Here is a 26208-nt window from a genome sequence, read left to right as displayed (position 1 = left end):
ATGTCCAGGTCCCCTGACCCCCCTGAGGCTGCAGACCCCAGAGAGTTGAGGAGGATCATCGCTGAAGACGCTCACTGGTTCCTGAACACAGTGCCTTCTCTATCCAACCTCTGTCTGCAATCTATTGTGAGCAACTTCGAGGGTATGCTGTGGTTTTAAATATAGTTTTTATCAGGGTTGGTTCAGATTACATTGAAATGTAGTCAGTTTCCTCAATACAAACTACATCATTTTGGATTAAGAAACTAAATCTATTGCATTACAAATGTTTTAATGAAATCTAAATAGCTTTTAATATTTCAAATCTGAAAATAGTTCACCTTGTATTGAAAAAATGGACACAGCCACAAAAAATGATTTCACAAATATTATTATTTGTTTACTTTTTAAACATGTCTCACTTAGAGAATTAAATAGCAAAGGAAATGCAAATATTACCATTAATTATCATGAAAGAAAGTTTCAAAATTGCCATATTTTCAAGACGTGATCAAATTCATCAAGTAATCTATGCCAATGTAACTATAATCCTATTGCATTTTTTTTAATGTAATCTGGGTTGAATATAGTAAAATATAGTAACACATAATCCACATTACATGTAATCCGTTACTACCCAAATTGATGATAATACACACACTTTTACCCACTTACCTTTTATTTAACTGGAACTTTTTTCAAACTTTCCTGTTACAGAAAGGCCCATATGGGAAGACCTTTCCCCCATCCACAAAGACTTTGTGCAGGAGAGACTGTCCACCTCCATGCCCCTGCATGTGACAGCCAACCTGATCCACGACGGGGTGTACTGGAAGCGCTGCTGCGAGAAGTGGGGGGGCATTCGTGACCTAACTCATTATGGCAACAGCTGGAAACGAATGTTCTTTGAGAAGCACATGGAGAACATGATTGAGCTTTTTATCCCAGATGTAACGGAGCCAAAGACCTTTGTAGAGATGGTTCCTCTTTGTAAGGACTACATCAAGAGGCTAAACATCTCCCAGCTCCTGCCGCCTGTCACGGAGCCGCAGAAGGACGAGGAGGAATATGGCTCCGAGTTGGTCATTGAAAATAAGGACGGACCCTCCATGGACCACTTTGACTTTAACATCATGCTCGACAAGCTGACAAACCTGGAAGAGTTCCATGTAGTGTACAGGGTCAAACAATGTGGTCTGAACTTCGAATGTAAGATGTTCGAGATGACCGACAGAGATTGTGAGTCCCTCGCCAAGGCTGTGAAGTCCTGTAAGACTTTGAAGGTGAATAATGATTCCTCTTTACTAAATCATGCAGCCTTTTGTAGCTCCTTTGCCTAAATATGTGGAGTATTTTTGCCAGCTGCAAGGCATCATTTACACATTTTACAGTCCCTGATGTCCTGAAACAGGAAAATTGTTGTTGGAGCTGCACAAGCAGGAAATTCATGCTCTATTTATGTCAAAAAAAAAACTGCAGGGCCTCTGGCTGCAACCTAAATAAGTCACTATTTGACTAAAGTTTTGTCACATTAATTTGTTACTGCATGAGAACAGGAAATGAATCCGCTACTGATCTCTGTGCAAGACATGGAAACTGTACAAGATATTATTGGACCTGTTATCAAGCCTCAAGCTTATGAGTCAATTACATTTTTACTTAATAGTTAAGATTAAAATATACTAGAATAAATATAGAAAAATGCCAACGACAATTTCCTAGACGACAATTCTGACTGCTTGTGTCCGAGATGTAAAGATATTGAAGTTCCAATGATAAAACAGAGAAAATCAGCAAAGCCTCACATCAGAGCAGTATCAGACATTTTCTTTTATTTACTTCATTTATGTTATAGTGTATAAAAGTGCTCACCTCATGTATAGAAGCATGTGCGAAACAGTGCCTCATTGTTCTGTGTTTTTGTGGCGCGTTCATGCTGTCAAAGGAAAATTAGCAGCTCGTATTTTTACATTCTACGCCCCATGACATCTTATCTTTGCTCTGATCTATTCAGTTGTTTGTTCAACTCACCTTATAATCTTCATAACATCTTGTTTCCACAGATTCTAAGGCTCAATCTAAGCCACATGGAGGATACAAAGTGCCGGCTGCTGGTGAAATACCTTCTGGACCACCCGTCCCTGAGGGAGCTCGACCTCTCTCACAACCTGATCGGAGACAAAGGAGCCAGAGCCATCGGGAAGCTGCTCACCAGGAGCGGCCTGGAGACCCTGAACCTGTGTGACAACAATATCGGAGGCCCCGGGGCCAAAGCTCTAGCTCATGCCTTGTCCATGAACTCTACCCTGTTGTCACTCAACCTGCGTCTCAACCGTTTGAGAGATGAGGGGGGGCAGGCGATCGGGAAGGCCTTGCTGAACAACAACACCCTGCTTCTCCTGCACCTGGGAGCCAACGAGGTCACATGGCCCTCTGCCATCGCTCTGTCTAAAGTGCTGGTTCAGAGAAGCACCCTGAAGAGCCTCAATCTCTCCTGCAACAACCTGGGAGTGGTAAGTCAATTGCTTTTACTACACGCTTATGACCAGAGAGGGCAATACAAATGAAGTTGAACCTGAGGGCGGTGCCAGAGAAATGGCCATGTTGTCAATCATCCATATCAAAGGGTAACATTGCTTGTCAAGCTTAATTTGTTCCAATTTTTTTTTGTTTGCCCAAGAACATTATTCATTCAGCTCAATGTCGTATAAATGCTTATCTCTATTTACAAAAAGGAACCATAAAACGATATTATCTATATTCAGATAAAAGAAGACAATAAACAGATGATGCAAATTCAACAGCATTGTATTTTCTGGTTGGAACAGTATCGAAAATAATTACACAAAAAAGAAGGAAAAATATTAAAATTGAGGAAAATAAATAATAATATTAAGTAAAAATGTTAAAATAAATAACATAGACATAAAATAAAAAATCTTAGAAAATAGAATCAAGACGTGGCACTAATTGTATTTGTCAAACTATTAATGTCAACTCTCAATTTTTCACAACTTTCTTTTAACCTTCCAAGAAAATGTATTGAAACAAATAACCTTCATATTACTAAATGAAAGGATTCGTACATCTAGAAATCAAGATATAGGAGAAATGTGTTCAAAATGTTATCTTTTAAATTGTGTTTCTTTAAGAACTAGCACAGCGCGTGGCTCTCTGTGTAAGATCTTATGAAACACTGGGTTATTTTCAAATACTGGATTTCCGTCCTAAGGCATGCTGGTGCCTGCACAGACAGCATGCCTTGGAGAAAACAGACTGAATAGCTTGAAAGAATCAGGCCCATAAATTATTCATGGCAAACATGAAATAATGGAAAGCTACAGTCAGTAAGTAAGTGAGTGTTTCCCTGTGAGAGGTATATACGGTTTCCCCCTTCTCATGCTCTCTACCTCTTTATAAAGTGACTGGAATACACTGCGGAAGATCAAAAATCACACGCATAGCAGAAATGCAAAGTGCCGCACCATCAATATCTGTGACCTTGGTTCACAGAAATAGAACGCCTGTTTCAGACATAACAATAAAACATCGGTGACACTCACAATAAGCAGTTTAGAAAGTGTGGGCTATTTTAGAGCGCAAGAGTTTCCCGGGGGGGATTTCTCAAGGTTAACAAGACTGTGATGTGTTTAACATGGACATGCATCAGTGCCAAATGTGTTGGTTTGTTAGTTCTCTCTGACTCTCTGTGTGTGCAGGATGGAGGTAAAGCTCTGGAGGAGGCCATGTCCAACAACAGCAGCCTGACAGAGTGCGATATCCGTCTGACGGAGGTTGAGGAGCAGAGCGCGTCCTTCGTCAACCAGGTGGTGTGGACCAACCAGAGTTTAGAACAAAGGAGACACGCTCGGGAAAGTAAAACCAAAAAAACATCAACAGCTGTTTATTGAAATACAAACCCATATTCATTAGTGTTTAATTCCTGCTGTCCAGTATTCATTAAGCCGCCGAGCTTGGCTGCTATTGGCTGATTTTTTACAAAATGTCAGCACCCACAAAAACACAAAATATTGAGTTCTCTTGTCCATAGTAACATCTATCTACTGCACCTTTTGATAATTACTATTTGCAGCTTTGAATTATTGTGCCTATTTCAAATTTGGTTTTGTAGATTTTCCATACACAGATAATTGGCACAATATAAATGGTGTAAACATGTGTACAAGATAGTGATATTATGTGTTATCAGAACATATTAAAACATAGACCATGTATACAGTTTACTAGTGTATCACTAGGGTAATAAAAAATAGTTTGTATAGTTCGTAACCCTGATGTTATAATTTGTTGCATGTCTATTCATTTGGTTTCAGTCAAGGATATATCTAATTCTAGGGCAAGTTAAAATAAATACAAAATATATAGTTCATAATTTCCAATTGCATTCAATTTGTTATCAACAAAGGTTTGAATGTAAACAAAATGATATTTGGTGCAGCCTTAAATTACATTCTGACGTTTTCTTACAATTGTCATGAATTAATTTTTCACACTGTTTTTTGTGAGCATTTCAGTTTATTGAGGAGCCTTTTTGTCGTTTTGATACACAGATTTGGTTTTCAGTCCTTATGTAACATCAAGGCCACGTTGTGGTGGTGTTAGAATACATACACTCTCTTGTTGTTGTTGTTGTTGTTGTTGTTGTTGTTGTTTTTAAACCTATATCTACTGACCAATAATATAGAAGAACAGTGCTTAGTGGCAACAAAACATCTTAACTAATAATCTTGCAAAACTATTAATTGTTTTCCTAGAATCATCCCAAGAGAGGCCTTCTGTAATGGTGGACTAGCACACAGAGACATCTACATAGGATAAATGACTATCAATAATAACCCAATCATTTTCCTTAAAAAAAATGTTCTTGTGAAGTGTATCAAATATGTTTTTTAAAACGTAAATATGGGATTAAAGGGAAACAAACACCATCAAATAGCAAATGTTGCCTGAATCATTTTTACCTCGGATTGTATTGCCGTTTTTGACCAAACAAACCTACCATTCTACATCTGCACATTAAAAATGTCCCTGCCTCTGTTACCACTAATTGTGCGACACATTCCGCTAAGCAGTTCAATTTCACTGCTACGCCGATGACATCCAACTTTATATCTCAACAAAAACCATCACCCCCCCCACAACACACTCCACTCTCACCAACTGTCTCTCAGAAATAAAAGCATGGATGCAAACAAACTATCTTCAACTGAACAGTGCCAATCAGACATCATCATCATCGGCCCCCCATCCCGGACCAAAACCAGCCAGAATTTCAACTTCACCCTTGACAGCAACACTCAACCAATCAGAGACTGCACTGACCTCACCACCTTCAAAAAATTTACAAAAACTCACCTCTTCAATCTGGCTTTTTTAATGTGACTTTAACTATATTTATTTGTTGTTCTTTTCTTTTCACTATCTCTGTAAAGCGACTTTGAGCACCTGTAAAAGCGCTTACAAAATAAATCTATTATTATTATTATTATTATTATTAAGCACAAGATCCCTATCGACACTTTCATATTTTATTTACAATACAAACCCTTCCTGCCTTGAAAATCATTTAAATATAAAAAACAAATCCCCAGAGCATTATTGAGTGAAAGAGAACATATCATATCAACAACCTAATCTACTTCATACACATGATAAAGGGTTCAGTGCTTCGCATGACAAAAGCTTCAATGCTGCTAACAGTCGTCTACGGAGGAAAAAATGCCTAGTTATGAATCTAGTCAGATTTATAACCCTTTTAAATGGGTTTTTTGTTACTGTTGTTATGTAAACATTTCAGGGGTAAACAATTTTTTTTATATACAGACGTATGGATCACAGTGAAGCCATGTGAGAGGTTTGTTGGCTAATCATTAAGGACATAATGTCTTCAGTACAAAACAGTGAGTAAAGTCCAAAATCCTTTTCAAAATAGATTTAACTTTTTTTTTCTTGTGGACTTTGCATGCTGTTGTGGTGTTCTTATAGTTGTACACTTTACCCCACAGTACACGGACAGTATATTATTGCATGCCTTTTGACCAATGCATGCTGGGATATGTCCTTAATGAGAATCTCAATGAATGAATGAATGCATCTCAATCGCTCTGTCTTATTTGGTTTCCTGCTGAACGTTGCGTAGCATAACACCTCTTATCCATTAAGGGATAGTTAGACATTTTTGTGAAAAATGCTTATTTGTTTTCTTACTGAGAGTGAGATGACAAATCAATACCAATCTTATGGCGCATTTCCACTGCAGGGCCTCGCACGGCTTAGTACGGTATAGTTAGGCCTTGGTAGGCCAGGCTCACTTTATGCTGCGTTTTTACAGTTTAGTAGCTGGGGCAGTAACTATAGTAACGCAGTGTAGGCGGAGCCGTGACGTCATCTTCAATGCGAACCACAAAACCAACATCAGCCGTTAGCTGTTAGCTCTCAGAGCTCACAGCTCCTCATATCTGTTCAGAAACAAGACAAAAGTTAAACAAGTACAAACCACAGACTGCCTGTGTCATGGCGAATACAGTCGCTGGTTTATTTATGTCTGTATAGTTGTTGTGAGTGTGGATGGTCGGAGCATATACAACGTTAGCTTAGCCGATCTCCATTCAGAAAACACGCATTTTAAAAGGTTTTTCGCCTGCCGTCTGTCTGCAGACTTGTCAAAGCATTAATTCATGGTTTTTACTAACCGGTATCAGTATGTTGTTACTTCGGCATCATTTTGAAACGTGTATTACAATTAAATCACAGTCAAATATGTTCATTTTGTTGTAGTTGTAGCCCCCTTGCCAGCGATTCCACACAGTCTCACGGCATTTCGTGTTATAGTCACGAAATTAATCTATTGATTCGTGTTCACCAACACGATTTCGCCATTTTTTTCGTGTCACACAGAACGATTTTAAAAGCAATGTAAATAATAACAAATTAGAAAGAAAAAGACATTTAAAAAAATACAGATTTAAGTATTCTGACACAGAACGATTTTAGAAGCAATGTATTTATATTGGTAGTATGTTTCGTGCCTGCACCAAATAATAACAAATTAGAAGGAAAAAAAGATGACATAAAATACAGATTTCAGTATTCTGAGGCTCTGAGCCCCATTTCTTTTCCTCACTGACGGCAAAAAAACTCAGACATTATACAATTTAAAATAAAAGGGATAGGGTTAGGCTTAGGGTAAGATATTGAGTAAGAACATGTTTTTATGAACCACACAGCTTCTGGTCTTCCAAGACCCGACCGGACAAAAAGACGTGTTGCAGGCACGAAACATACTACCAATAGAAATACATTGCATTTAAAATCGTTCTGTGTGACACGAAAAAAATGTGAAAATCATGTTGGTGAACACGAATCAATAGATTAAATTAATTTCGTGACTAATAACACGAAATGCCGTGAGACTGGGTTGGCGATTCTCTCTGACCATTCAGCAGTCGAGAGTGTTTACGTCACTAGTTTAGCATATTCAGCCCGGTTGTTGGCCCGGTAAGAACCTCGATTTTGGAGGGCCAGAAAAAAGGTGAAAAAGTAGCCCTGAGCCGGAACTACCCCTAGCGGAAAAGCAAAAATAAACGGGCCGGGGTTTAGCACGGGGTGTTTATATTTAATATTCATGGACATTCTAATGGTTTTCATGGCCGTAAGGAATGGGGGAGAATTAATTTATCTTCACCTTCAGGTCTTATGAGTTGTAGGCTGGTTTGTACATTGATCTCTCTAATTCTATAGTTTAAATTAGCTAAATTGTAACTATTACCTAATATTTGGCAGTTTTGGCATGCCTGATTTTATCCTCCCATTTATTGTTGTGCATGGCTTGGCTGTACAATAATATTCGCCATGACTAACATACTGCATGAGGTCATTTCAGAGGATGTTCTTTAATCTTGTCATATTATTAAATCTGACACTATCAGTAGTGAATCCAGGCCTCTGCCTATTTCCAGCGTCTTTGATGGCGAGCTCTCTGATATGCATCAGCAGCAGCATCAGTGTACGAGAGCTGGGTTATATCATGAGGGAAATCATTTGAAAACATTTCGATTTTTTTAACCTTGTGTGTGTTGAAAATTACTTATATCACATTTCTCCAATGAGCTATTACAGGTAGGAATTCAACTTGTTTTGATGCGATGTTAAAAATGAGATTAATTTAGTTATGATAGCTTATGCTCTACAGTAACAGTTCATCGCTAGGCACTTAAACAAAGAGGTAGGCTAAATAGAAATATTGCCTAATATAAAATTAAATGCATCTTTGAGATTTTTAGACTTGCTGAGTTAACACTGAACTATTCTGGTGAGTTTTATTACTATGTAGTTGTCCGTTAAAAAAAGGTTAAATTATTTGGTAATTGATAGTTTGAAGAAGTTGTTGTAGATCTCGTGTCCTTTAGCCCTCCTGTGCTAAATTATTCATCGACTGTGCTGCTATATTTAGGAAGCCAGGAAGTATAATGTCATTGCAGCCGAGCCGATTTCAGCTAACTTGATATTTCTGCATCTGCATCCGACATTCATTTTTATACTGTGGAAATCTATTACTTAGAAAATTGATTATTGACTTTGAATGACAGATTTTAAGCATGTTTTTTATGCAGAATTTGAGCCTTAAGACCTGTATTTTGTTTCAGCAAAACATCTCGTCGTGTGTAACTTATGCTTTGACAAGAAGGCTGATATCTTTGCATTTTACCTCACAGTTCAGCAAATTGACTCACAAGAAGTGTGAGTTCTAAATATTGATGTTATTTCCCATTCACAAGTCCAATAATTGTCCTATTCCTTTCATCTCTTGGCAATTTAATAGGCTACCGCTGAGTCATACCCATAATAGGCTTCAAATACTACTCATGTTACTCCTCAAGTCCTTGACTAAGATCTACAAATATGGCATTTACAGTAGGATGTGAATCCCCTTGGTATTCCTTGGTTATTTGACTCTTGTCCTTGTTGACGCTGTACAACATTATGTGACACATTTTGGTCCTTTAAAACCATATTTCCTATAACAGTCTTATAAACAGCATCAAGTCTGTTTTATCCAGACTATGCTACATGGACTTTCCCATGTGTACTGGTTCTTGTTTGTTGAGGCTACAGTTTCTTTAGAAATTTGAAAAAAATCCTTGTTCGTGGTAACTTGCAGAGTTACCAATGTTGTAGAAGGGGGAAGCAGAAGTCAGTGTTAGCCGAGCCCTTTTCCCTCTGTTCCTGTGTTGCTACAGTCTATTCTCAGAGTGCTCTGTGTGTCATAGAGAAGTCTCCACACAGGAGCCGTTTCTGTGCAGGGAGCGGTGGTCGTGGTTGAGGCAGCCCTCGTTGCGATGCACTATGAGCACAGGGAAGCAGAGAGCGTCCTGGTAGTCTGGAGGGTTCTCCTCACTGCTCTGCTGGCCTGAGAGGCAGCGAGTGCTCTCTGTGGGGCGGGACCGCTCGTTCAGGCTCCCGCTGCTCCTCCACAGGCAGCTCCGCCTCGAGCCGTACAGCCGACCCAGAGAGAAGCGGCTGGCGCTGAAGGGGATTCGGGGGCTCCCTGTGTTGCAGATGCTGAGGGCGCTGCGAGAGAAGATGGAGGAGCTGCTGATGGCACGGTGGCAGCGTTCACAATTCTGCCTGTAGCTGTCGTAACCTCCACACACAGAGTAGTTGTTAGAGCTTCCCGAGAGCTGAGCCAGATCCATGAGAACTGCCTCCGAGTAGCTGGGCACCAGCTGCTGGTTGGATCGGATGTGCCACTCCAGCTCCGTGCTGTCGATTGTGTTGACTCGTGGGATGTGTCTGGATTGTGGCTGCTCCTCAGATGGCGTTGCTGGCACAAAGTCAAAGCCAAACAGCTTCTCTACATGGTAGTGTACACAGGCCGTGCGGTACTCTATCAGCACGCGCAGCGGCCAGGAGAGCGTGAAAGCAGCTGCCGCCCAGAAAGTGGAGTTGGCTGCGTACCAGGGAAGGTGATTTGGGTCAGAAAAGGCCACCATGTTCTCTTTAAAGTCTACATTCTTCAGGTGCATCCCCTCACGGGCCTCCATGTAGTCGTCCTGGCCCTCGTTCTCTGTGAAGAAACTGGCCCGCTGCGTCAGGTAGGAGTTCTCCGACTCCACATTGGCAAAGCTAAAGCACTTAGTGAACCTCAGCCGGGTGATAGGGAAGTCCTCCATGCCCAGCAGCTGCTTCGCGATGTCCTTAACCCCACAGTTCCCGTAGTCAAACTCCGCCTCAGCCACGTGTGTGTTGACTCGCTCGTGGTAGACCTGGGTGGTGGTGTAGGCATCTCCGTTACGGTAGCGCGTCACCTGCCGCGTCCTCCTGATGTAATGGTAGCTGATGGCCTTCCACCAGATGCAGGGTGTAGCCTGCTGCATTCGCTGGATACGCTCCGCCACACTTTCCACATCCACCTTGTACTGCAGGTCGTTCCTGGTGTAGCAGTGCCAACACTCCACCAGGTAGACCACGTAGAGCATGACCAGGAAGGCCAATGGGATGTAGATGTAGCCGTTGGAGCAGGGACTGTCGTGGTACATCATAGACTTTCCCTTGTAAGCGCTGTCGAAGGAGAGGCGTGTGACCTTGGTCACCTGGCACCAGGCCATCACCCCCACGCAGCCGTACATCAGCAGGGACAGCAGCAGGCATTTCCAGTGAGTCTCCTGACACAGGGATTTACTCAGGGACTGCTTCTGGGGCCGCTGCTACAGAGAGGATAAGAAAACAGCAATTTTATAATATTGAAAATATATTCGGTTTATATTCTTCCCTGAAAGTAAATTGGAACATCTGTTGGTAATTGAGCATGAGACGATGACATATTGCATCACAGGTCGCAATAAAAAACACTATAAATAACAATCATAGTGAATTTCCATTATAAGGATATAAGTGAATATTGTCCCATCATGGTAGAGAATTTATGTATTTGGTAAATTCAGTTTGTACTATCTGTCAATTCTTGTGAATATGTCCTGTGAAATGTTCCTATTGTCCCGAGTACTTGTAATAACACACTTTAATATCAAATTGGAATTAAGTTAATGATCAAGTGTGACCGTATGATCTAAATTCAAGTCAGTTACAAAGTTAGTAGTGGTTAAAATGTAGTGGCTCATGCATATAAAATATTTAAGGAAATATTCTGCGTTGTAAGTGCTTTTGCATAGTTTATGCATGAGCCGCCAGCCATTTGCTCATGCCTTGGTCTGTGCGTGTTATATTCAGAAGACTCACCCACTCTTTTAATCAAATTCAAGGAAAAAGTCTGATTAATGCAAAAGGACAAAATAAAGTATATATGTTAATTTCAGTAAGGAACACCGGGAGCTTCTGCCTGACCATGATGCATGGGTTTATTTAAATGTGGTATTGAGGATAGAAAATAACTAAAAGAGCAGAAATACATTGGAGGGGTGGATCCCACACTTAATGTCAAGCCAGCCAGAGAGGAAGCAGGCGTTTGACTCAGCAGCACAAAGCTGGTGCCATCTTTTATCACCGCGGGGCTCAGCGACACACTACACAGACCTGGCAGAGATTCTAAAGCTCCAGGAAGGATGAATTATAACAAAAGAAAACATTTGCATAACAGACACTGCACTTGGGCACATCCTCCTGAATCTAACACTTGCACTGTAGCAGCAGTTACTCAGTTAAAAAAAAGAGAAAAGGTTATCCTCTCCAGCTCTCACATAGGTCATCCCGGGCATACATGTGACCACAACAACCAGCACCACTGCATTGATGTATTGAATTCAATATGTCAGCTGTGTGCTCTTCGAGTGACAGGCGAACATAAATAATAGATGTTTCTTCTCCATAAATATCTTCCCCACCTTGGCCGCATGGTCCCTGAGTCCCTCAGCAACCCAAGGCTACACCCCAAAGGGTAAAAGGGATTAACATTGATTCCCCTTTTGAGATGAACCTATACTGCAGAAGGGATATTAGATCACTCACATCCTGCACACGCTCACTAACTAGAATCAATATAACATGACATACTTTATGTTACACTTTACAGCCTCTGTTTAACCAATAATGAATAGTCGTGTGAATGGACACATTTTAAAGAAACCAAATATACTGTGGTAGTATTTGATTTAAAAAGTGCTTCTAAATTAAACTAATATAATCAAGAAACAGCAGTAATATAGACATTTTCAGGTATGTTCATTAAAGTGAAGAGCACACAATTCAATTACAAGCTAGTTTCACCCTTGAGTCAATAATTATATCAGCGATGACTAATGGCTTAAATGAGGACCAACTGGATTAAAAATAACTTCAATTAAAACTCCCTGATTGAGATCATATCAAAGATCTGTTGATTATGGATATTATAATGGGATCAAAGCGAGGAAGTGAACACATTTTTGATGTTTTAGACAGAGACATTCCTGTGGCCCGGTTGAAAAGCATGACCAAGCTATTAATAAGCATACAGGGCGGGAAATACCTGACACGTCTGTCACGCAGGGACACAAAACCAGATGAGAGAGGGAAAACCCAGCATTTTATCTCCAATGTGGATTGTTTAAAGATAACAAATCATAAAGTTGAACTGTAAGGTTTTAAAAAATGAGCAAATTTTGAAGCAGATTTTGGTCTTTATACCATCTATATAAAAAACTGCATTAGCATTGCACCTTATCGCAATGTATTGAATCGTTACTCCTAGTATCATGATTCTTATTGTGTTGCCAGATTCTTACTAATCTCGGCTCTTACATTATGTTTTAAAGTTATAGAAAAAGCCTCCTTAGCTGGCAGGAAGCTCTTTTTTATATCTGGCATCTGTTTGCAATTGTGCCATATTTGATTGAATGTCCCTTCACACAAAAATGCAAACAATGTTTTTGTTACCAAGGTACAGGAAACAACAGTACCTTTGGAATTCCCAGTAAATATTTTGGCTTTTACTAGACCATTACATTATATGCGTTACATTTCTTCAATTAAAGAGCCTTAGAGTAAAATGAAAAGTTGTTGTTTACACAGGAAGAATTCAATCCATAAAAAAGCTGGTTATGAAATGTAATCAATATTTTAGATTTCCTTTTTTTTTTGTAAGAACGGAGAAGCTTCACAGTTCATGAGACTCAGCCACGGTGGATGGCGCCCTTAACTAAGTGCCTCTCTCACTCATGGACACTCTCCCTTGACATAATAAGACCAGCGGGAGTTATATAAAAAACCCTCTTGTGTAATGGATATGTAACGTATCCAACATGTGTGTTTGAAGGGGAAGTAAACACAGTGAAACAGGAAGAAATATTTCATTTCTTACACACAGAAAAGATCCCTATTTAATCCAAATGTCCCCATGCAGGAAACTTTTGAACCAGCCTGTTATAATGGTGTCAACACAAGGTATGCAAGGTAGGTTTGGTTAATTTAACATGTCACGCCTGTTGGCACAGAGAGTTTAAGTCTTTGCCTTTAAAGTAACTAACCCACATTGATTTAGTCCCTGTTGGGAGTTTATTTATGGGAAAAACTGTTGTGACATTTTTAAACAAAAAAGCCATTATTATATGTTATCATTTGAACAATTACTGGGATTTTATACTACTTCCAGGGCCTTTTTAGACCATTTGCAGGACACACAAGAGGTCCCCAAACCTCATTTTGGAAACGTATCTGTAGATGGGACAGACAGGAGTAGGTCCATGCACGTTCACATTCTCGGGTGCGCGCTCGGACGCACAGGTTCACTTGGACTGCATATTATGAACAGCTGTATTAATACAACTTATTCCAAGTGCTTGATGTAAACTGGCCCCAATTAAACCCTAATGTAAAAAAGCAGATTTTCATGAAATTATTGGGATTCCCAATGAATATATCACCCTAATTAAAAGATGAATTTGCCCCTAAAGTGCATGCTTTGGGCAAGAAAATTGGCCTTCACATTGCAGACAAACACTGTTTCCTCACCTCCTCTCGGGGGCTGTCCGGCTGCTCTTCAGGGAGGGTGGTGGTGCTGCTCTCACTGGCCGTGGCAGCCGATGCTGGGGACATGGTGATAACGGTACACAAACCGGGTCATGGATCTCCCGATTGAATGGGGGTTTTCCAAATCTGGGTGAAACATAAATACGCAGAAAACCCCTCTGCGCATCATCCAAAACAGACCCGTCCGGCCGGAGCCCAACCGCTGAAAACACGCATCCTTCCTGGGTCCTCCAGGTGGGCAGACTTCGCTGGGTGAATCGCCTACGGGAATCCGGGCATTGTGCCTTGCATGAAGCGCAGAATAGCCTGGTTCTCCTCCCGCGGTGCACCGACTAGATGCTGGGGAAGATTGCTGCAAAGGATGCGATGTTTGGAAATGGTGAAGGCGGCAGTGAGCTCCTGTCCCTGAAGGCAGCAGTGCCTATGGCAGCCAGTATAGAGCTGTGGAGCAGGACAAAGACGACAGGCACGTGTGAGCAGACACCCCGACACCACAATGTAAATAACACACACACACACACACACACACACACACACACACACACACACACACACACACACACACACACACACACACGCACGCACGCACGCACGCACACATACACACACACATCCCTGTTCAACAGAATCACAACACAGAGGCGGTGCTGCAAAAAGAAGCCCACCCCCTGCATCTCATCAGCTGCATCACCTTATCTGTGAGGACCACGTATCATAATATTATCCTCTTTAAAAAAAAAAAGTGGGCTTGCTGACTTTATGATCATAATACGTGTGGTTATTGCTGGAAAAAACGCTAATTAGGCTAAAGCTTGGCATTTTATATCATAATCAAACATAGTATTACACATACTGAGTACCATAACAACATCATGTTTATAGGATATTACAATTTTGTGCTTTTTTCTAGTTAGAATACATACATAAACAAAATACATACATAAACAAAATAAAAAATAAAAAATTCTGCTGTTTAATCACACAACACTGATTAATTAGCTTTTTTGACTTCTCAACTCCTGCCATTTCTGTCTCCACAGCACTATTTATTCAAACCATTACCAGACAATCCTGGCACACATACCCTTGTTTACAATAGCCCAGGATGGACATTGGACTGGACTGCTGCCATAAAATGTAATAAGTAAACTCAACATTATAGATATTATGGAAACAGATGGCAGCTCTTGGCAGTAGACGTTTCTCTCTGCCAGTCAGTATTGTTTTATAGACTATATTTATGATGAATCTGGCCCTGAGTAGTAGCCATGTAAGTGAGCCCTCTAAAGGCCAAACCACAACAAGCATTTCATGACGGAAGAGGAAACAAAAAATTACAGCTGTGTTATTCCTGAACTTTTTGGAGGTCAAAAACTGCAAACTTAAACTCTGCTAACATGTGTTATTTTATCCTGTATACAACCTCTGCCAAAGATAGCACACATGATCTTGGTTATTGTATGAATGTATCAAAGGCAATACACTGTAGCTCCAGCAAAACTATGCAAAACATTATTGCATTCCTTGGGAAGTTCTGTAATGTCAAATTGGCACAGTTTGTCATTACACAATTTGAGCAGGGCCAAAGCCTGGATTTTATAAAGACCGAGGTCACAAGTCTACACTCTCAATCTTTTTATTTATTTATATAATCTTTTATTCAATAACTTAAGGTGTACCCTTTGTACGGTGGCTGAGAGGTGCCATCGACAATTACAAAGTGTGAAACACTTTAACAAAGCTTGAGACACATGTACATTTTATAAAACAAAATGACATTAGCAAAACACTTTTACCAAAGAAAAAACAATTTAACAAGATGCGAAACACTTTTACAAAGCTAAAGACAAACACTTTAACATTTCCCGAAACACTTTAACAAACTAGAGAATCAAACCTATGGACGGTACGAGTGTGTTTATGGTCGTTAAACATGTTTTGTCCGTTCTGTGGAAACCACCTGGGCCAAGTGAAATGGTTTTGCTCGTCACGATATGCTTTCTCGTGCGCAAGAGATACGTTCTCGTGCACACAAGAAAGTTACAGGTTCGCCAAGTAGGAAGTGGAGCTGTGCCTTTTACACACAGCCTTCGCTGTGTTTACCTTCATTAGAACAGCTAAAGAGCGACTGCAGGCTGCTTAGTTATAGCCACACACACCTCTACACACACACACACACACACACACACACACACACACACACACACACACACACATACACACATTTTAGCATTTTGCTTATTATTTTATTTAATTTGCTTACTTTAACATCATTTTTCATGGTGGGGCTAAGGTGGGGCTAAGCCATTTCTTGGTATGGCTGGAGCCTACCCCAGCAGTGGCGGCGCCAGGGTATGGCTGGGGTACCAATCAGAAGTGCTGTGCTCCACATGTACCAGCCATTGTTAACCAATCAGAAGTGGCCCATGATAGAAGGTGATAGACAGATTGATCCAATCACCTGCCAAGTGTTTTTGAAAGTGCCTGCCCTTTCCAAATGGCTTCCAATGGAGCTTTCCTAGATGGTTTGGTGAAACAAACCATCTGAGTCAGGTTAGTAATGCTCCATCACATGTTTTACATCTATTACAGGGTGAATCTTAAACTGAAGCTTGACTTTAAAGCAACCCAACGGAAGTTTCATGCAAGTTTAGTTATTTCACTTGTAGCTCGGGCTGCGGGGGTGCTAGAGACGGGAGCATGTTGATGCGACCTTCCTAGCCTATGGCCGCATTTTACAATAAACTTCCATTGGGTCGCTTAAAAACAAATATCGCAAATCGCAATCGCAATATTTGTCAGAAAAATCGCAATTAGATTTTTTCCCAAAATCGTGCAGCCCTAGCGTGTATGTAATTACATTGCAAATACTGACTTGAGCCCCACCACTGTATGGGTTAGCCCTACCATAGATTACCCAACAAAAATACTCTGGCGCCACCACTGTACCCCAGCCATACCCTGGCGCCGCCACTGATGATGAATAAAGTATATCACATATCCTCTTACAGAAATGAGTTGAAATAAATGTATTGAAAACTTGTAAGTTGTGATTAAACGTTTTTGTTTTTTTTAAAGGTGCATGGTTCTTTGTTTGTAGCCTTTATTTATCCAGGTTAAAAAATCCCATTGAGATCAACGATCTCTTTTACAAGGGAGACCTGCGATTTAACACATAGTTTAATTTAAAGGTCCCATGTAATGCTTTTCCGGTTATTACCCGTCCCCTTGTGTGTTATGTAGCTATTTATGCATGTAAACGGTCTGCAGAGTCACAAACCCTCAAAGTACACCCTGTAGCGAGTACAACTCTAACACAGAAAAGACCTGTCTATGCTGCCCCAGAACGCCTCGTTGGAGATTTCTCATTTTCCATTGTTTGCTTCCTGGGTTCCAGGACCAATCCGCGGAGCCGTTATGTTACGTCCGCGGAGCCGTTACGTTTGGACCAATCCACGGACTTCCTCACACACACACATGCGAGGCGGGACGTTGCGTGGCTCGCTGCTGCGAGGATCGGGACACTGTGAGCTGGCTCACTGGTGTGGGGTCGGCGAGACAGCGAGACACCGCGGAACTCAGCCTGGGCACCAGGGGCGGACTGGCCATCGGGACGTTCAACAAGCCGTTTAGGACAGAGAGTGAGATACACATACTATACAGAGATGCTGTATGAGAAACCAATGTGAGTTTGGAAAATTGCACGATGTAAATGTATTTTAGTATACCTCAACAATGGAATTATGATCAGTAGAAATGGCCATGACATGGGACCTTTAATTACAAATGTCTATAACAGTTTTATTTTGAAAATCGCACTTCTTCCGCTTTTACTCTGTTGAACCTTGACGCTGTTCCAGTTGAAGTGAATGTGTGCGCGCGCGTTTATAGTGTGTGTTTACGTTCACGCGCACTGGGGATTCCCCCGCGTGACAAAAACAGCTTCGCCTTTCACATGTCAGCTTATCGCCTTTCATTGCTCATACGCTCTGCGCCCGGAGCTCATGCTGTTACCGGATATCTAGACGACGGGTGGCCGTTTCGCCTCTTCTCACTTGTTTTTAACCCACGAAAATCTGACATGACCGTAGTAAACTTTTAAACAGTCTACAATTGATCAAAGGTGAAGAGGGCCTGTCGCTGGGGGGTAATGTATTATCGGTTAGTGGCTCCTTCCTCTGGTTTCACAAAGGAGCCGTGGTTTCCTCGGAGTCCGGTCACAGAGCACCGAAAGCCCGCAAGTAGCCTCTAAATCCTCAGGGAAGGAGGGAGGGGGAAACCCAGAGAAACACCACCATGGCGAGCGACGACTGCAGGAAAGATGAGTCGCTGGAGGAGAACCGCACAGACTCGGGCATCGACTCGTACCGCTCCATACTGAAGTCTGAGGAGCCCCGGGAGCCGAGCGTCGACTTCAGCGGACCGAGGGACAAGTTTCCCGCCGTGGACGAGCGCCTCGACTCGGCTTATGAGTCCTCGTCCATCACGGTGGAGAGTTTGACGGAGGTAGTCGAGGGCTACACGCTGGAGGAGCAAGCACCGAGCTCTGAACTCTCTAAACAGGAGGAGAACTTGCTCACAACTATCACTGAAGATGGAGACACGTATGTTTATTCTCTCAGTTATTTATGTATTTATTGAATATTTTCTGAGCTTTCCTGGGTCTTTGCTGAAAGGCCCAACGATGCATACTAAACATGGTGCCTTGCAATTCTATTTCTCGTTTAAGTTTGAACCATTTCAACAAGTCTATTTTGAAGTAGTCTGCAGTATCCCATAAAGAACAAGGTTGGAAGAGAAACGCAGTTTTTTTTTTATTTACCCCAGAATGTATGTATTTTGAAAATGTCCACACCTTTTTCTCTGAACATAGCAAAGTTGTATGTAATTAGCACTGTGCATTGTTCTTTTTTGACAACAGTAGCTCTGGTTATTAGGGCTGCAACCTATAATTAATATTGTCTACCATGATCAGTTTTCTTTTTCTCAAAATGTCAGAATTAATGAAAAATGCCCGTAATAAAATTCCCAAGTCCAGGAGTGCACCCCAAAGTTATGCAGTTTTCAAAGATATAAAACTGAGAAAAGCAACAGATCACATTTGAGAAGATGAAACTAGAGAAGATTGGGCCTTTTTGCTTGAAAACTTCAATATAAAAGTAGTTGCTGGTTCTTTTTCTGTTGTTTCAGCTCTGGTAGTGCAAGCAACAAATACATGTCTTTATATCTCACTCAATTTGATCAGATGGTGGAAACATCCATATATAGAAGTTAGTGGAGACTGTAAATCACACAGAATTTTAGCCACAGCTCTTCATGTGATACTGGTTTTGCAGGGGATTTCATACAGTGTGATACTTCAGACTCTTTTAAATGAACTGTGTCCGTGTCATGAATGTGGATGCACTACTGTGAGGCGTTGCTCAGTGAGAAAACAGAAGTGAAACAGATAGGCCTGGACTTCCCCATGCAGCTCAGACAAAGCACATGCTTTGAGGCAGCACTTAGGACGGATTTGATCCAGACAACTTGTTGATCAGGATAGGACAGTGTGTGCATGTTTTTATTGGTGTATCCCACAATTCACCAGCTGCTTTCTTTCTTCTTCTACCACAGCAGACATCTGTAAATGTCAGTTTGTTACTTGTCGTCACAATGGCTGTTTATTCTTTCAGTTTGAGTCAATGAAACTGCTGCTTTTTTTTTTGCACACAATCCAAATACCTCAACCCAAATACCTCAACCTCCTCCACACAGTGTGTTATCAGTTGTTTCTTGTGTGGCCCACTCTTCTTTTGTTGCCAAGTCATCAGTCTGTTTTGACGTGAAGCAGAGCTGCTAATGACTCCTGCAGCCTGTAGTGTAATCCAGTGATTGATGTAGTCCCAAGCGTAGTAGAACTGTTGTTGTGTCTTTGACCTCTTTTCATTTCCGCTTGCTGGTTGTTGGAGCCACACATGGTTTCATTCTCACATCCTAACTATAGATACTTGGGAGGGGGAAAAAACACCTGAAACAACGCAAACTGACTGAGCCTGTGAAAGAGTATCATGCAAACATTACTGTTTCCCCCGTGGGATTCTTTAGTTCTTATTCATTCAAGTCTTAGTCAAACCAGGAAATCCCTTTCAAACTAAAAGGTTTGCTCAAGGGGTTGACTCTTAAGTGGGCCAAATGCTTTGGTTTACACATTTAAAACAGCCAGACATTAAACTGGATAAACTAGTAGGTCTGTAACAAAGTATATTTTTATTATCAATGAATTCATTATTCTTAATAGATTATTGGAGGGTCTATAAAAAGTCATAAAATAGTTAAAAAAAAACAAATGTAGTTCAGGGTTAGAGAATAGTAAACAAATACGATGCAATACAAATCAGTCAAAAGGCACATAATACATCATGCATTGCTATTTTATTGCAGGCAGGTATGTGTTAAATCAATCAGATACTATATACTTTTATTCATTTATCATTAATTTGTTGATAATAAAGGGAATGTTACCATTTCCCTTAATTTATTTTCTAGACAGACTTAAATGCTAACACAAAATAACATTATCTCAATGCAGCACTAAAGTTAAAACTAGTTCAAACTAATGTGTGTTATATTTAACTGAATGACATGATGTCTGTGCAGTGGCATTGTTTAATCCCACACTGTCTGTCTCCGACTTGACATTTAAACTCACTGCTGAACTTTAAGAGAGCACAGTGACTGCAGTAAGACGCAGTTTGTAGTACACTATAAATACTTCAATACAATAACATCCTCAAGCCTGAAATATGAGCAATTTAAACCTGGCTATAAACCCATTCAAATCACTTTGCAGATAAATCTATTTGTGTTGTTCTAGTTTAGTTTAAATTAAGCGCTGAGGCTCTGCTGCCATTTCCTGCTTGATGCACACATTTGTTTGGTTCAACTTTCCACAGCAGTTTTGAGGTTAGGGTGTTTTTTGTCAACCACTTATACCTGACTTTATCAACACACTATGCTATTTGTTCTAAAAATGTTATTGCCCCATACCCCAATTACTAACTCTTGCCATTCAGCCCACTAGATGTAACATTTTGAGGTAGCCTCTTGAGATGAATACTGAGGGAAATTGTGAGGCAACTACTGCTTTTGTGGGTGACGATTGCTCAATGTCAAACTAAGTAAATGTTCAGGCTTGTGCAAGCATGATGAATAAATATGTAAATGTTTCTTTGTCACTTCTGCAGCATCCTGCACTTAGCCATCATCCATGAAGAGGAATTCATCTCCAAACAGTTGATACAGATATTCCCAAAAGAAGTCCTGGACATCCAAAATAATTTATACCAGGTAAGTGCAACATAAATCTTTCAAAAACAAAAGGGGGAATTTTGCATCCAAAGTGACTTCCACATAGTATCTTGATTGTGGAGAGGATGATGTATATCTCTGTACTTCCAGAGAGCTGTTGTTCCTCTTTATTCGCAGTCCGTCCTCTCTCAGGGACGTCACTGTGGGCGGTTCCAGTGTGAGCTCATAAGGGACTTTAAATGGAAACTCCCCTCCTCTACCTCCTCTAGAAATGGTACAACAGGGAGCTGTGGAGAGTATCCTTGTGTGGATGTGGGTGGAGGAATTGTTCCTTCAAGATGTCAGACCAGAGTCTTGCTAGTATAAAAACCAAAGTGAAGGTCAAACTAACAGAACTGTCAAAAGGAAACATCTGAACTGAAGATTCAGCACTTCATGCTGTGACTCAGGTAGTCTGAGACATGTTGGTTGCCCAATTTCCTCTCAGTAGTCATTCTAAGACCTCACATTTGAAAGAAGCGTAACCCCTTTAGGTTTTTTAAAAGAAATTCCCTTGATGCATTGAAATGTGTGGTGCACAGATGCAATTCAGTCTTACTAATGATAAATGATCATAAAGTCAAGCCATAGAAGATCTCTAATTCTCCAGCAGCCTCAGTAGAGCAGACTGCCGTGCAGCCGTTACCACTTCTTTGTTTTGGACAGGAGGTGCAACTTGCTCAGCTGGAGTGTTTCTCTGTTGGACTCTTTATTCATATGTAATGCATCTGAATGCAACAGGTACAGACCTGTTCTCTGGTTGTTATTCAAAGGCATTCTGGGAAATGCTATGACATAAGTAGAAGTGGCAGTGTTGAAGGACAATGACGACACACATCTCCAAACCGGTGGTAACAGCAATGCTTTAATACTACTGGTCTCTTTCTAGGGGAAGCAAAAACAAACAATTGTCGTTTTGATAAAGAAGTCTTTTTTTTTTTCATTGTATGAAACCAGGATCTGATTTTGTGCTACACACAGCATGAGTCTGTAAAAAGTAAAAGTAATTGAGTTTGTTTTGTGCTGAAAATGTTAAGGTTTGTTCATCAAACAGCTTACATATATTCCAACAATATCATCACAGACTCTGTTTGTTATACTGCAGCTTTATAAACATTAGAATAGATTATTCAATGGCCTAAAGGCTCAGTTACAGTTGTGTTACCTTATTCAGCAATAGTGAACAAATAGACATTAATTTAACTTAACATCTTCGAGATAATTACTTAAATTAGGAATGCAACTGTAATTTTTATCATAAAACAAATTTTACATTTTAGATTAATTTTTTTCTGAATAAAATGAGGGAATATTGTGGGTTTTTAGTAGTCCAAAATCCAAAGACATTACATGGACAATGTTATAAATCAGAAGTAAAGTTGTAAATATTTTTGCTTGATAATTGACTAAAACAACTAATTGATTATCAAATGCTTTGCCAATCAAAAAGTTATTCCCTTAGTTTAAAAAATCAATTTAACCAGAGACTTGCAGATCTGACTGTATCACACATCCTTTTATGATTGGTGTTCCTCAGACACCTTTGCACCTGGCCACCTACCTGAAGCTGCCGGAGGTGGTGAAGCAGCTGGTGGAGAAGGGGGCGGGGCTTGAGCTGCAGGACCAGGAGGGGAACACCGCGCTGCACGTGGCCTGCCAGCACGGGGAGACAGAGTGCGCCACGGAGATGACCCGAGACGTTTCCCCCAGCAAGATGGCTCCGGTCCTCGAGATCCAGAACTGGAGAGGTGAGGAAAACACTGAGTGCTGCATCACTGCTGTTATTTAGAGACATTTTTAACTGTCTGCACCATCTGTGTGGTTTTTTGTTTTGAGTAGCTGACGTTGAACTTCCCAAGATTGTGCAACTCTGTTAAGTGTGTCGAAATGTCACATAGCGTTCTGGTGCTTTCAAGGCAAGGCTATTGTTGTCAGCTTTTTAAAGAAAATAATTAACTTGGTTGCTATTTCTCAACTAATATAGCTTAAAAGGAAACATTTGAAATGTATCAACCAAAGTCGGTTTTGTAAACTGTCCAGCTTCAAAAGTTTGTGATATATTGTACACCCACAAAATGTTCATTTGTGGTTTTTTGCATACATATTTGAATGCCAGAACATAATCAGTTGTATACAATCAGATAGATGGATATAATCGGAGGATGAAACCCTCTTTATGTCACACATGCACACACAGTCAAATGTGTTCTCTGCTTGTAACTCATCCTAGTACTAGGAGCAGTGGGCAATCAGTTTGCTTTTATTGAATTAATCTTTCAGTCTCTTTTGCCCTTAAAGAGAGCCCCATGTCCCACATCTCATTAAGGTTTTTACTTGCAGGTCTCACTTGTCTTCACTTGGCTGCACTGAACAGGCAACATCAGATAATGAAGCTCCTGGTGAAAAAAGAAGCAGACTTGAACATCCAGGTTAGTTGCATCATAAGGATTATAAATTGATTAAATATTATTATTATTATTATTATTATTTAAAAGTTTTTTTGTAATGCAGTTGAAATAACCCTTTAAATAATGTTTAAATTGCCATGATATCTAACAGTTAACCTGTACCTGCAGCCCCGACTCAGCTGCCGCTTATGAGATTAAACCTAAATGTCATAGTCATTAAAGTCTGCTTAATTAGTCTGGGCTTGGGTTTCCCCGAGGATCCCTCCTATGAGCCAGCAATGTGACAGTATTTATAATCACACTTATCCCTTTCACACTGTGTTTACTGGCCTTATGTTGTGTTCTGGACTATAAATCTGCTGCACCTGTGCAATGCTGATAGTGATATGAGCTGAGCTCAGGGCTTCCTGCCGGATTCATAGGACATAATTAGATCCCAGATATGATTAGGCTGGGCTGGCAGTCAGTCCCAAAACTACCCCAGACATTCCTCTCACTTGAAATCAGCAGCCAAACATATCACAGTGCTTACATCCGGTACATTATTATTATTATTATCATTACAGACTATCTGTGGCCTTTTCTTTCCAGCTTTTAAGAATGCAAAATGTAAAATACATATTTGGAAACAGAAAGATGTCAAGCAAACCAACTATACAAATTAAATTGAACAACTTTATGGTAGTGTGCCATTTGTGTATCTGTGGAATTCCTCATTACTATTTTCCATCCACGGCGCTCACAGGAAGGAACCAGCGGGAAAACAGCTCTTCATCTCGCTACGGAGCTGCACGACATCACGTCAGTGAAGCAGCTGCTCAGCTGGGGAGCCGACGTGGACGCCGCCATGTTTAATGGCTGCACGTCGCTGCATCTCGCCGTGGGGAGACAAGACGCCGCCATCGCCAACCTGCTCTGCCAGTCCGGTGCCGACACAATGCTGCGAAACATGGAGGATGAAACAGCGCTGGATCTGGCTGACGGCAACGATGACGTGAGTTATTGTGATTTAAAAGTAACAGGTACATCAGCGGAGACTACCGAGATGGATCAGAATACATATTTTAACATCTTTTGTGTCCTTGTCTTTCAGATTCTGGCTCTTTTTCCTTTTGATGACATCCAGATCTCCGGGAGGTCGGTGGTCAGCGTGAAGTTTTGAGCTAAATCTTAGGCTTAACAACATTTATTAAATTGCCTGGAGCTTCATGTGAGTGGAGATATTTGATTTAAAAACAAAAGAAAAGAAAAAAAAGCAGAATTTGTAGCTTTATTAATTAGTGTCTCTATTTCTAGAACATTCTGATTTGATGTGTATTTATCCATTATCTAGACAAACAAGTGCAACACAAAATATGACTTCCCCCTAACAAAGAGAGCGATTCAGATTTATTGCACACTGATAAAAAGTCATTGTTTCAGTCATTCTGCAACACAAACCACCTCAATGTCCCAAATCCACATTTTAAATGAACATAAAAGATACTACCTCTTAATCACATTAACCTATTTGTAATTTAAATATTGGACATTCAAATTGCTTTTTTTCACAGTTTCTCAAACTGTATCAGTGCTTTTTTTCATAGCCATCATTGTAGCCACATACTTTTTTTAACATTTCTTTTCGCCACACCAATAACTTACAGACGATCACAGAAAGACTTTTTGAGGAATGTAATCAGAGAACAAATGTCAAACTAACTGTGCCCCAAAGAGATCTGCAAGCCTATGAAGAGAAACTAATCACTGCTTTTTCTTAGGAAGCCGATAGCCCGTATAAAAATATAATATATAACACAAAATGCAGCTTCCTCCTTTGTGATTTTTCAGCTTTGCTACTTCATAGTCAAGCTGTTTTCTCTATTTATCTCATCCTATCTTTAATCTGCAGTAAACTGTTACCTGTACTTTGGTTTGTAATTACACTGTCTAGTTAATATAACCCGTTTTGTTTATTTTGTAATAAAATGGTAAGAAAACTCATGCATGTTGTATGCTTTTCTGGGTTACTGGAATCTTAGGTACATTTTAAAAAGAGACATTATCTACCATCTGCTCTTCACAGATAGCTCCAGCTTTATCAAAAGGGTTCATCAAAGATATTTTGGGCGTGCAAACAGGAGACAGAAGAAGCAATATCAATTGTGCTATGTTAGTAAAAGAAAAGGAGAGGTGAAGTAATTAAAGGATTTGTGTACAGCAAAAAAATCTGATCATACATTAATACAGTTAATAACGACAAGACTCTTCCATATAAACAGTTCTGTGCTTGGTTTCCTGTAAGCTACTTTTAGGTGTACCGTTTTGTTTGCCTGTAAGCAATGGCTCCAATAATACAATGGCTGTGGAACGTCTGAAAATTCCACTCAGCTGTAACCTCTATTATATACACATACCAACAACAAAGCATGCTGGATAATAAGCTAGCATGCACTGGGAAATGATTACACGTAATCTGTGGTGATGATCATGGTCAGGTGAATGGGGCTCTGAGGGTTTGACAGTGACA

General features: G+C 40.4%; 3 protein-coding genes across 3 annotated transcripts; 2 read left to right on the top strand and 1 right to left on the bottom strand.

The window, feature by feature from the left end:
• tcte1 (t-complex-associated-testis-expressed 1) lies at positions 1 to 6294 on the top strand. The gene is made up of 4 exons (XM_034135585.1): positions 1 to 142; positions 697 to 1262; positions 2043 to 2492; positions 3699 to 6294. The coding sequence occupies exons 1-4, from the start codon at positions 1 to 3 to the stop codon at positions 3888 to 3890; spliced, it is 1350 nt and encodes a 449-aa protein (XP_033991476.1). The 3' UTR covers positions 3891 to 6294.
• Positions 6295 to 8744: 2450 nt separating this feature from the next.
• tmem151ba (transmembrane protein 151Ba) lies at positions 8745 to 14444 on the bottom strand. Its single transcript, XM_034135635.1, has 2 exons — positions 13945 to 14444; positions 8745 to 10706 (listed from the first exon to the last, which is right to left on the bottom strand). Exons 1-2 carry the CDS (start codon positions 14026 to 14028, stop codon positions 9264 to 9266), a joined length of 1527 nt encoding a protein of 508 aa, XP_033991526.1. The 5' UTR covers positions 14029 to 14444; the 3' UTR covers positions 8745 to 9263.
• A 3477-nt stretch (positions 14445 to 17921) lies between these two features.
• Positions 17922 to 25682, top strand: nfkbie (nuclear factor of kappa light polypeptide gene enhancer in B-cells inhibitor, epsilon). The gene is made up of 6 exons (XM_034135603.1): positions 17922 to 18566; positions 21189 to 21291; positions 22829 to 23039; positions 23632 to 23720; positions 24445 to 24693; positions 24793 to 25682. The coding sequence occupies exons 1-6, from the start codon at positions 18259 to 18261 to the stop codon at positions 24859 to 24861; spliced, it is 1029 nt and encodes a 342-aa protein (XP_033991494.1). The 5' UTR covers positions 17922 to 18258; the 3' UTR covers positions 24862 to 25682.
• The last annotated feature ends 526 nt before the right edge of the window (positions 25683 to 26208 follow it).

The sequence above is a fragment of the Trematomus bernacchii genome, unplaced genomic scaffold (assembly GCF_902827165.1).
Source record: "Trematomus bernacchii unplaced genomic scaffold, fTreBer1.1, whole genome shotgun sequence".
Taxonomy (NCBI): domain Eukaryota; kingdom Metazoa; phylum Chordata; class Actinopteri; order Perciformes; family Nototheniidae; genus Trematomus; species Trematomus bernacchii.
The sequence above is the reverse complement of the archived record's forward strand: the minus strand, read 5'-3'. Positions and strand labels throughout refer to the sequence as shown.